This window comes from Homarus americanus, unplaced genomic scaffold (assembly GCF_018991925.1).
Source record: "Homarus americanus isolate GMGI-L3 unplaced genomic scaffold, GMGI_Hamer_2.0 scaffold26708, whole genome shotgun sequence".
Lineage (NCBI taxonomy): Eukaryota > Metazoa > Arthropoda > Malacostraca > Decapoda > Nephropidae > Homarus > Homarus americanus.
In genome coordinates this window covers 27,723-40,953 of record NW_024745061.1, presented here as the reverse complement: position 1 = coordinate 40,953, position 13,231 = coordinate 27,723, and the positions used below count along the sequence as shown (strand labels likewise).

Below are 13,231 nucleotides of genomic sequence, written 5' to 3'. Positions count from 1 at the left end.
CTCAATCACAGGGAAGCCTTAAAAACAGACAGGATGGTCTGAGCGTCCTTCCAGGAAAAACGTTCACGTGGTCTGGTCTCCTCGCGCACATGTCTCCAGTGTAGCAAGTAAGTTTTATTAGATCTCAGACAGGGTTTAGATAGGGCAGAGGAGAAGTTAACAAGAGCTAACAGAGAGTTCATTGCAGGGTTTCGGCAGAACCCACTTGACTGAGATTGATGACTGAGATTGATGACTGGGATTGACGACTGCCAATTGACGATTGATGATTGGCGATTGTCGCGATTGGAACGATTGGAGCAGGCTAGTTACTGGTTAGCAAGGTTTTAGCTGGGACCTCCCGAGTGAACGAGTGACCCCAACAACTAAAGTACGTGGGACCAGCATCAGCATTGGTTGATCAGTTCTTCCCACTTCGGTTCACAACACCACGTGTCTTCGGTCAGTCAGAAAATTTCGTTACAGAACAGGAAAATAGAATCCTTCCCTCAGCTGGACAGAGCTAATCGGCTGACAGTCACTCTCCTCCGGTTCATGGATGTACTGAGTGTACGTTGAGGCAGTCTGAGTGAATGAGCGGTCACACACTGAGACCAGGAGTCTAGTGGGTACTTAGAGACATTTTATCTCCCCAGTATGGGTGTGTTCTGAGCTTGTGTGATGCATGTTAAGAGAAACGGTGGTAAGGTGTTTAGAATTTCCCAAGTCCAGGTGTGAGAACAACGCTCCTCATGGTTGATTTTCACACGTGAGACGTAAGAATTTATATATATATATATATATATATATATATATATATATATATATATATATCTGTATATATATATATATATATATATATATATATATATATATATATATATATATATATATATATATATATATATATATATATATATATATTCTATATATATATATATATATATATATATATATATATATATATCTGTATATATATATATATATATATATATATATATATATGCATATATATATATCTGTATATATATCTGTATCTATATATATATCTGTATCTATATATATATATATATATATATATATATATATATATATATATATATATATATATACATATCTGTATATATATATCTATACATATCTATATATCTATACATATCTATATATATATATCTATACATATCTATATATATATCTATACATATCTATATATATATATCTATATACATATCTATATATATCTATATACATATCTATATATATATATATCTATATATATATCTATCTATATATATCAATCTATATCTATCTATATATATCTATCTATATATATCTACAGTAAAAGTCCAAAAATCCGGACTGCTTGGGGATTGGGTCGGTCCGGATTTTCGGATTTTCCGGATTCTCAGGCAGTACTTTTAAAATTAAAATTTAAGGAGGATTAAAGAAGAGATGAACAGGTACATTTTGATAGTTTATTCATTAGCAAATATAGCATGCTTCATTTATCAAAACGAGCAGTTTTAATGAAAAAGCTGTGAATTCTAGAATTTTATTCTTTGCCTTTTTGATATCATAAATTGTAGACTTTCCAATGTTGTATTTTCCATTAGAACAGTATTGCTCACACCACGTACTAGTTTCTTAATTATTTCAAGTTTGTCACTCAATTTCAACGTGTTCTTCTTTCTCTTCACACAACGAAGTTTATCTACTTTAGGAGCCATTATTATGGGCTTGTACAGTAATCTGTAAATGGAAAGAGTAAGACTCAAAATATTGTTCTATTCATACTGTGCTTGATATAATGCATTCACGGAAATGTAATATTTTTGCTAAAATGACGTACGTATTACAGTGGAAAGTGGGATCAAATCGTGACGAAAACAATGACTTTCGCTTTCTTTCGTTCAAAAGATGTTACCGTAATCACTTTTCGAATGGTTTAGTTAAAAAACTGTTGTATTGTATTACAATAATATCCTAATTGACTTGAATAAATATTACGATACCATATTTCTGAATATTTTCATTAAAATCCATCAAAATAATTTTCTTTGTCATCGTCTGCAGCACCAAACAGCTTCTTCTCCCAGTCCTCTCCTTGTACAGGGCTAGAGGGTACGTGTTTTTCGAATCGTTTTCAGTTAAAAAACTATTACACCACACGTATATTTTACCTAAACTGCGCCTGAATGAATATATTCTCGGAAATAAATAGTAGTTTTGCTGAAACGTGATGTATTTCAATGTAAAATAGGATAAAATACATGTCGAAAACAAAAGACTTTACCTTAGCTTCCGATGTTCTTGAGATGTTACTCGTTTTTTTAATAGTTTTCGGTTAAAATTCTGTTATATTACAATGATATTCTATTCATACTGTGCTTGATATAATACATTCACGGAAATGTAATATTTTTGCTGAAATGACGTACGTATTAAAGTGGAAAGTGGGATAAAATCGTGACGAAAACAATGACTTTCGCTTTCTTTCGTTCAAAAGATGTTACCGTAATCACTTTTCGAATGGTTTAGTTAAAAAACTGTTGTATTACAATAATATTCCCTCCTAATTGACTTGAATAAATACTTGAATGGAAATATACAATATTTTTGTTGAAACTACCCGCGTTTCAGTGTAAAGTGTTGTAATAATAAATGGTAAACAATTTGCCTTCGGCACTCGTGTTTCAGTTTATAGGACGTAGAGCGTTTTTACTGAAGGTTTTGTTGTTACCCTCAAAAACGTGGGTCGAACTATAAACGAGGAATATCATAAATTAACGATTTCTTGGTCAAAAAATCAGGGTCGACAGATAAACGAGGGGGGGTTTATAGATGAGTATATACGGTATGTTGTCACAGTTTGATTGCTCGTTTTAAAGTGGAGACCACGTGGTCGCTTGTTGTCGCTGTGCAGCTGTGGCGCTCACGCATGCGCACATACACACAAAAGCCCGCTAAGAAAAAAAATAATAATAATTAGATTTCCAAAAGTCCGGATTCTGGGGTGGTCCGGATTTTTGGCATCCGGATTTTTGGACTTATACTGTGTATATATATATATATATATATATATATATATATATATATATATATATATATATATATATATATATATATATATATATATATATATAAGGCAAGCATATATATCTACATACTCATACTATATATATATCTATATATATATACAGCAGCAGATATATATAAGGATATATAAGGCAGATAAGCATAAGGTTAGATATATGTTTATAGTGGGAGGAAAAGGCTTCATATATATATATATGTTGCTATCTATATATATAGTCAATATATATCTATATATATCTATATATATATATCTATATATATATCTATATATATATATATATATATATCTATATATATGCCACACTAAATAGTGAAAACTACCCACTAAGTCTTAGTCGGCAGCCCCATTGCCATTTAACATAAATAAGCAACATCGATGACAATTATAATAAAGTTTGCACAATTAAGTATTAAGCGGCAATATTATGGGTGTTTAACTTAAAAAACCGAAAATTGTTTATGAATGGATATGTAATATATTGGATTATGGTTTTAAAATGTTTTTTTACATTATTCAACCTTATTCCTTTTATTTTTCGCTAAATCAATAGAAAAGTACATCTAAATAGCATATTTTTTCCCAAAAAGTCGGTGATGCGTCACTCATAAATGGGGTATATATATAACACTTTCAACAGAATTTTGGACTTTGCACATTAAATCACTATGTTGGCAGTTTTTCCTTAAAAAAAATACATTATAAAAATGGATCAAGTTTTTCATTTTCAAAAAATAGGAGAGGAACAAACAATAAATCCGATACATTTAGAAGATTTTTATACTAACATTATAGAACCTCCCATAAGATTACCCCAAATTGATGTTGATGATTTAAACACTATAAATTTAGATAATTTGAGTCTTATTATAGAAGCGTTATCAGGTTTACTTAAAAGTTTGCCGACATTTCCTTTACGTCCACCTCTGAATTTGACTGCGGATATAAAAGATACCCAAATTATAAAAATTATACAAGACTATATTAAAAATTATAATGACGAATCAGACGAAAAAAAGTGTCAGGAAAGTACAGATAAAAATAATAAACTCCAAGATACTCTTGATGATGGATTTCATAATTTATTCAATATACAAAGAAAAACACATGATGAAAATAATAACAATTTGGCATATTATCGCTGGCATACTTTACAAAATAACAATAAACCTCAACCACCATTACAAATTTCACAACCACAACCATTTATAACTACAGCCCAATCATTGTATCAGTATCCTCCTCCCCCACCACCACCACCTTTCCTTCCTCCTATACCTTACCCTCATAATTCATCATCTTCATCTAATTTTCAATATCATCCCTATCTGTATTATAATAATATGATGTATCCACAACCACCACCACCCCAACAACAACAACAACAACAACCACAACCACAACAACAACCACAACAACAACAACAACAACAACAACAACAACAACAACCGCCACCAACAACACAAAATCGATCATTTATTAGTTAAGTTTTAATGAATGGAAACTAATAAATACACAATACACACAAAATTTATTTTAATTGGGATGGGTTTTCCAGATTTCTTTTCTTTTAAGAAAAGCGAATCCTTAAATTTTATAAATAATAACTTTTCTTAAATTATAAACGGGAGTCATTCCTTCAAGTAGCTAGCTGATAGATGCAGGATATGACTCATCACTTTAGAGCATATATATTAGGAGGGAGTTTAACGTACAACACCCTCAGTTAATGCTCTCTCTTTACAACAATAACAATGCAGAATGTCGAGAAAGCTATTATTGAGAAATCTAAACAGAAAACTAATAGAAGGAGGAGTGTTTGTGGTAGTGTTTTTCCTACTACTAAATTAAATTTCTCATCTGCTTCTGCTTCAGCTTCGAAAGAAGAAATAGAAATTAAAGAAGACAACAACGAAGAGATGAAAATAGAAGATAATTATGAGAGGAAGGAGAATAATGAAGAAGAGAAGGAAATAGATGCAGAGGTGAAAATGGAAGATAATTATGAAGAGGTGAAGGAGGAAGAGGATACTTATGAAGAGGGGGAGAAGGAGAATTATTTTTTTACCAAGAGAAATAAGGTGGTTATTTCCTTTAATTAGATGAGGCCGCATTAGTGAGAAATATTTCTTCATTCTACTGTAGACACGGTATAACAATTTATAACTATTAACAAAGAGGGAGGAGAAGATAAAATTGTATTGTAATTAAAATTAAAACACTTACTTAAAATAAGATACATTATTTTTTATCCTTGGTAAGTTTAGCGTGGCAATGTCCACTACAATGTTACTACAACCTTATAGAAGAGTTTCTTTGGCGGATTTGCCTGACTCGGGATTTTTTTATTTCTTGTTAATTACTACCCTAACATATTACTAGCCCACCCAATAATATAGAAATATTACATTAAAAAAGATTTTTGGGGGAGCTATGATGCAACTGGTGATAGAGAGGCTACTTGTACTACCTACTTAAAGATCCTTTCTCTACAGCCAATAGTAGTCAGCTTCTTGAGTCCTCCGGTAACAGTTGTAACGTATGTGGCGCGGAGAAGATTTTAAGTAATACAAACAACCTTCATCACTAGTTGCTTCACAATGGGTTATTTAGATGTAAACGCTAATTATTATTGGCAGAATAACCTGGATCGACACAGCCTGGGTTGCACTAGAACATACATATCCCAACCACTATTACCAGAGGACGAGGACGCAAGGAGAATGCCACCGAGAAATAAGGGTAAACTACAACAGGAAGAGGAGAAGGAGGAAAATGAAATTAAGAAGGAGGAAGATGAAATTAAACTACAACCACCTAAACTTAAGGAGAAATAGATCATCTTGATGTGGAGGGGAATACGAGTTCAATGATGTACCCCCCTTGTCTGAATTAAATCTGCTACAACTCAACTCAAAGAGGAAGAGGAAGGAGGAAGTACAAGACACACCATATTTGGCAACAATAATTTATTCTGAACTTGCTTCTCCACACAACCCCAACGTGTTTTTAAAAATTTGAATATGAAAATGCGAGTTATAACGTAAATCGCCCGCCTAAAATCGAGGGTTTTCTGATGAAAGGAGAAATGGAATCTATACTATATTTTTTATTTACTATTTAATCACTAACAGAGTATACAAATATTAAAATTAAAATGAAAACATATTTAAAATATGAAATAGATTATTCTTTATCCTTGGTAAGTTAAGCGTGGTAATTGGAATGTTCAAAGAAGCTGCCTGAGAACAGTCTTTGTACTGTATTTCTATATTGGAATTAAAATCCAGTTTTCGTTATGAGAGCTATCTGAGGGTCTGTCTATCACCTTTTATGCTTCGAGTTGCTCCATAGTGAATTTATACTCCTTTAAAAAGGGTCTGTCTAGACAGGATCTACGTAGTCTGTTTGTACTTCGCCGCCTCGAGGATATTATGGACGAATTGACGAGATGGAGGTTACTGCAGACGATTTATCTCGACAACGCCAAGAAAAAAAAGTTTCTCGAACAAGCCCTGAATAGCAACCATTATAAGACTACCCTTAATAAACACAGAAAAACACACATAAAAGAAAAAGAAGCAAAGTTTCGCTGTAAAATATGTGGCAAGGTTTTAAGTAGTCCAAACAGTCTTCGCTATCACCAGTTGCGTCACAGCTCAAAGAAAACTTTGGAATGTGAATTCTGTACTAAAAAATATTATTGGCCGAATAGCCTGATTAAACACAGAAAAAAACACATAGCCCTACCACCACCACCACCACCACCACCACCACCACCACCACCATTAGAGGATGAGGACGACGAGAAGAAGAATACCAACGACGAAGACGATAATTGTAAGCTGCTACCTGATGATGGAGTATTATTGGAGGAGGATAATTTTCCTGATGTAATATTGAAAGAAGAGGAGGAATGGGACGAATGTAAGTTCAATGATCTATACCTGTCGAAGGAAAGGATAAATTAGTTTTCGTAGATTTTCCCTGGATGCAACCAAAGAAGAAGAAAAAGATGGTGGGTGGATTACATTTATGTAAAATTTAAAAATAATATTTGTACAATTGGGTTACACTACACCCCATCATTTCTGAGCATCCGACAAAAAAGTAATAACATTCAGCTCTGTTTGTTCAACTTCAACGGTATAGTAGTTTGGTTATTTTCAGTAAATATACTTGTGGGCTGGTGTTTATTGACTTGGTTGTTGATATTTTTCAATTTCTGTTAAAGACACAGGAAGCGAGCTTTTTTTATTTTAAATGGATGGATTAAATGGAGTGGACAATGTCAGTTTTGAAGGAAGGTATCTTGATTGGAGTCAAATTGAGACTGCTCTAGCATCAGACCGTTCCTCAGGGAGTAGTGTACAGCAGTTTCTCCACTTGTTATCCTTAGAATCAAAATACTCACATTAGCGACAGACATCAAAAAAAAAAAAAATAAAAAAAATAAAAAAAAATAGTTCAGGTTTTAGGTTAAAACTGATTATAAAGGATTATTATAAAAATATGTAGGAATTATTAATATATTTCATTCTTCCTTACAAATCGTTCATCATAATTTATACTGTAACCTCCTATAACATATAACAGAGAATTTGTGGCAGCAACAACTGCTGGGCTATGACCGAAATACATTGATGAACACTTAAACCATTTGTTCTGTGGGGAAATAAAAGAAAAAGGTAAAAGGAAGGGAGGGAGGTTATACAATTTTTTATCCGTTTTCACTAAGTATTACAAATTGTTCCACATCCTGGCTACAATATTGAAATTCAAACCTTATTGTATATAATCTCAAATTGAGACTGCTCTAGCACCACACCGTTCCTCAGGGAGTGGTGTACAGTTTCTCCACTTGTTATCCTTAGGATCAAAATACTCCACATTAGCGACAGACATCTAAAAAAAAAGAAAATAAATACTTTAGGCTTTAGATTAAAACTGATTATTAAGATATGTAGGAATATTAATATATTTCATTTTTCTATTTCCATTCTTCCTTACCCAGTTCTCAGAACTGTCACCACCTATGACATATAACAGAGAATTTGTGGCAACATTTGTGGCGACAACTGCTGGGATATTTCGACCAAAATACATTGATGAACACTTAAACCATTTGTTCTGTGGGAAAGTAAAAGAAGAAAGGTAAAAGGAAGGGGGGAGGAGGGAGGTTATACAATTTTTTACTCCCTTTTCACTACAGTATTACAAAAATTCTTCCACATCCTAGCTACATCATTGTAATTCAAATCTTGTTGTATATAATAGTAAGAATTCATAAGTACAGCACTGGTAAATAATCTTACCTGTTCAAAAGAATATCTTTCCATTGATTTTTCCTCCTGAACACCACCTACTACATACAAAAAGTTATCCAAAACTGCAACACTCATAATGTCGTTGCGCCTGGGGGGGTTTGGTCGACCTATCATTGGTGGTAGATTCTTCCACTCCCCTGTCACAGGATTGTATGAGAGAAGATCACCCATGGGCTTGCGAGTGTACGTATATCCACCAACAATGTAGATAAGACCTTGATATTCTACTGTACCCATGCTGTAAAAAAAAAAAAAAAAAAAGACAGGCCGCTGCTACATTTTATCATTATTATCAGTAGTTCACACTATCAGTCAGTAAATCCAATTTGAAAATGGTTATTGTACTTACTTGGATCTAGCTTCTGGCATATTTGACTCTAATAATCTCCACTCATCTGCAATAGGGTTATATCTTTCAATCGTTTGGGATATGACCGCATCACTCCAGGTCGATCCCGTCCAACGATTAAAGATAGTCAAACCACCAAAGGCATAGAGATAACCTCCATGAGCGCATAATCCAAAATCACACCGTGGGAGCACCATAGAAGATATCCCGGTCCAATTATCTTTCTGAGGATTATAAACATCACCATTTGCCAAAATCTGATTATCATGTCCCCGTTTTTTTATTTCTATCTCCCCTCCAACAACGAAAATTTTCCCATGTAAGACTGCTATTCCTGGCCCACATCTCTCAATTTTCATGGGGCAAACTTTATGCCATTTATGCTTAAAGATATCAAAACATTCGACACTTTTATATGTAAACAGATCTGTTCTTCGAAAGGGGACACAGATTTCTCTCTTTTGTCCACCTAAGACATAAATTTTCTTTCGTGTAGAAATTCTTGGCTGGACATACGAGGCTTCCCTTTTGGCCAAGTTTGTGTGCTGTTTAAGGTTAACCTTCAATCTGATATCAGCGGAGCACTCACTAATTGATTTTTCTATTAGTTTACTTGGAATTAAAGACAATTTCAGTCGTTTTAAAATGTCAAAATTCCAACAACAATATCTATTATTTATATCTTGTGCTTGTGTAATCCATCTGATGGCAGCAGAGAATACCTGCAATAAATAATAGAGAAAGATAAATTCGAGTTCAAATTTTTGTAAAAGTCAATTGAAAGTTGTACATATTAAATAAAAAAAATTATTTATATTTTACCTGAAACTCAGAGTCAATATGAAGATACTCTGAATCCAAAAAATACAGTTGAATTTCTTTCGGAATCTCAAGAAATTCTTGCTCCATTGTCACTTCTACGAAATTGGAGAAGATGAAATCCCGCGAAGAATGCAGCAACCTTACTAAATTATGGGCCTCAGCAAACCTGTTTTTTAAAATAAAATAAATATGGAATTAGTTATGTATAGGTGCAGATAAAAATACATATTATATAAATAGTTTGAAAATAATTAATTATTATACTGTACGTACCGGTAAATTCCTAAAGCATTAGATGGATGAAGTTCCCTCTTGAGAAAATCTGTACAAACAAGTACAGCACGGGACATTATCAGCATGTTTGCAGCCGCAATTAACTCCTGTGCGTTTTCCACTATTATCTTGATGTTTCCTAAAGTATTTAAAAAACAAAAATAAATTTTCTATTTATAATTATTTCTTTTTGTTTTACATATAGCATAGCACTATGAAAACTTAAAATGTTTTCCCTTACCAGTATATATGAACTCGATGAGCAGTTTTAATATATTGGTTTCATAAACTTCATTTCTATTGACTGTGTTGTTTTTTCAGCTAATCCACCAGTAAACATGGTCTTAAAATATTTGCTTCCCGCCGAGAGTATTACACGGTGAGCCTGTGGAATAAAATGTAATCTCCATCAGTTTTTTTTTTTTTTATATTTGTCCCCGAGGGGGGCTAGTTTATTGATTGGGGTGGGTACGTTAAGGGGGCGTAAAAGTCTAGGTGAAGGGTCGTCGTCATAACATAGGTTTTGTCAAGTTTAAATAAAAATGAGAGATGGATTGAATTTGTAGGTGGTGGGGGGGGGAGGGAGTTCCTGGTTATGATAAAGATTGACGTGACATTAATATGTCGTCAAATACCAGGCCTATGACTGGGAGGAGGACTGGGAGGAGGGATATTTTGTCTGGGAAGGAAAAAGTGTTGGTAACGGCCTGGGACCTATAGGAGGAGGTCATGGGGCAAGTGGAGGATGTAAAATGAGAGAGGCCATAATAACAGTGCGGTGAGGTACCTATAGATGTAGACTGGTCGAACAATAGGAAGCCAAAATAAAACCACTGCTAGGAAGCAAGCCAAAATCAAACCACTGCTAGGAAGCAAACCAAAAATTAAACCACTTCTAGGAAGCATTCAGAGAAGTTAGGAGATTTCTTCCACTATTCCTTGGTCCTAGACTCCTGGGCAGTTAGGGCGGCGGCGGGTAGAGTGTGGACGGTGTACTTCGATATGGGTATAAAAGGTGGGTGATGGAGGGCAGGCAGAGAAGAAAGTGTAGGAGATAAATACAGGTAAATGTTTCACTCACTCACCTTCACAACTGATCCATCAGCTAATAATATTTCTACATCACATAACTCTTGTGACTGCCAGAGGAAATGTATGTAGTCTAGTAGGTAGTTCGGATAAGATTTACATTCCTCTTCCTCCTCCTTCTCCTCCTCGTTATAAGAGAGCTCCACACGTGCAGCCGCCATCTTCAGATACTAATGTAATACTAACTAGTTGTCAGTTTTATTTTTAGTGGTGTGGTGATATCTGGTAATACCCGCAGTGGTGGTGGTGGTGGTGGTGGTGGTGGTGCTTCCGTTGCTTCTTCCAACAGTAACAAAACTAAACTACAGCCACACTCCTAAGACAGTCAAACCACCAAAGGCATAGAGATAACCTCCATGAGCGCATAATCCAAAATCACCGTGGGAGCACCATAGAAGATACCCCGATCAAATTATCTTCCAAAAGCGGATCAGGATTATAAAGTTCATCGTCTGCCGGTTCAATTTCTATATGTAAGACTGCTACTTCTGGCCCTACACATCTCTCAATTTTCATTGGGCTAACTTTCTGCCATTTCTGCCTAAAGCCCATAAATGCTAGGTATTTAATTTTATTATTCTATATTTGTATATGCATAGCTAGGTTACACAGAAGATAGACTGCAAATGAACATCTGTGGAGTACATGTGTTATTGCTCTATACTGTATGTGTGTGTGGGGGGGTATGTAGTTACTTTGGTTAAAGCCAAGATTTATGTGTACTGTACAATATGTGTATAAAATATTAATGTAGTAGTCTTGTGTTTTCATATATAATGGTTGCCTTGCTACCTACTATAACATGCTCAACAATCTTGTAGATATTTAAATTTAAGATTATTTAAGAATTATACTGTGGCTAAAATTTTACTAATGAATTGTTTTCTTTGCAGTACATCATGCAGATCTTCGTGAAAACCCTCACTGGAAAGACTATTACTCTTGAAGTAGAACCTTCAGACACCATTGAAAATGTAAAGGCAAAAATTCAGGATAAGGAAGGCATCCCCCCAGACCAGCAGAGATTGATCTTTGCTGGTAAGCAGTTGGAGGATTGTCGCATTCTTTCTGACTACAATATCCAGAAGGAATCTACACTCCATTTTGTATTGCGTCTTAGAGGAGGAATGCAGATCTTTGTGAAATTTACAGGAAAGATTACCCTAGAAGTAGAACCTTCAGACACCATTGAAAATGTAAAGGCCAAAATTCAGGATAGGGAAGGCACCCCCCCAAACCAGCAGAAATTGATCTTTGCTGGTAAGCAGTTGGAGGATTGTCGCATTCTTTCCGACTGCAATATCCAGAAGGAATCTACACTGCAACTTATTAGAGAAGGAAAAGAAAACAACATCTTTGTGAAAACCCTTACCCTTACAGGAGAGACCATTATCCTAGAAGTAGAAGAATCTTCACACGATATCACATTCCCCCCTTTGGTATTGTTGCGTCATAGAGGAATGCAGATCTTTATGAAAAAATAAAGTATTCCGGATGAAATGTTCAAATTTCCTTTAATGTATGGAATGGAAAAGATTTAATCACATTGTTATTATTTTAACCGAACCCCAATAAACACTATTAAAATTATTTTATTCATTGTTTTTTTTTTTTATCACATACTGCAAAACCTATATATGTGAAAAAGTGAATATTTTTGTTTTCTCTATTATTTTTGTTTTCTCGATTGGCTAATTTGCAATGTGACCTAGCAGGTAGTTGGCAGTATGTTGGGAGAGTTTACAAAGAATACAAAACCGCAAATATATGTGAAAAACTGAGTATTTTTGTTTTCTCTATTATTTTTGTTTTCTCGATTGGCTAATTTGCAATGTGACCTAGCAGGTAGTTGGCAGTATGTTGGGATAGGTTGGGTAGAGTTTACAAAGAATAATACAACCCTCTATTATTTTTGTTTTCTCGATTGGCTAATTTGCAATGTGACCTAGCAGGTAGTTGGCAGTATGTTGGGATAGGTTGGGTAGAGTTTACAAAGAATAATACAATTTTATATCATATAGGGTAGTAAAAAACTATACATTTATTTATTTGCTTTTTATTTACTAAAATAAGAATGAGTGAGGATGAAGGAGGAGGAGGAGGACATCAGTATATAGGTTTTCAAAGTTTCGAGTAGTCAAATTAAGACTGCTATAGCATTAGTCCGACTTTCAGGGAGTGGTGTACAGCTTATCCACTTGTTATTCTTAGGGTCGAAATACTCCACATTAGCGAGAGAAATCTAAAAAGAAAAAAAAAAGTTATAAATATTATTATCAATATTTATCATTTTATATT

At 34.1% G+C, this 13,231-nt stretch overlaps 1 protein-coding gene across 1 annotated transcript; it reads left to right on the top strand.

Annotated features, from left to right (window-relative positions):
- The first annotated feature begins 11,791 nt into the window (after nt 1-11,791).
- LOC121878288 (polyubiquitin-like) lies at nt 11,792-12,417 on the top strand. Its single transcript, XM_042384380.1, has one exon. It carries the CDS (start codon nt 11,833-11,835, stop codon nt 12,415-12,417), a length of 585 nt encoding a protein of 194 aa, XP_042240314.1. The 5' UTR covers nt 11,792-11,832.
- The last annotated feature ends 814 nt before the right edge of the window (nt 12,418-13,231 follow it).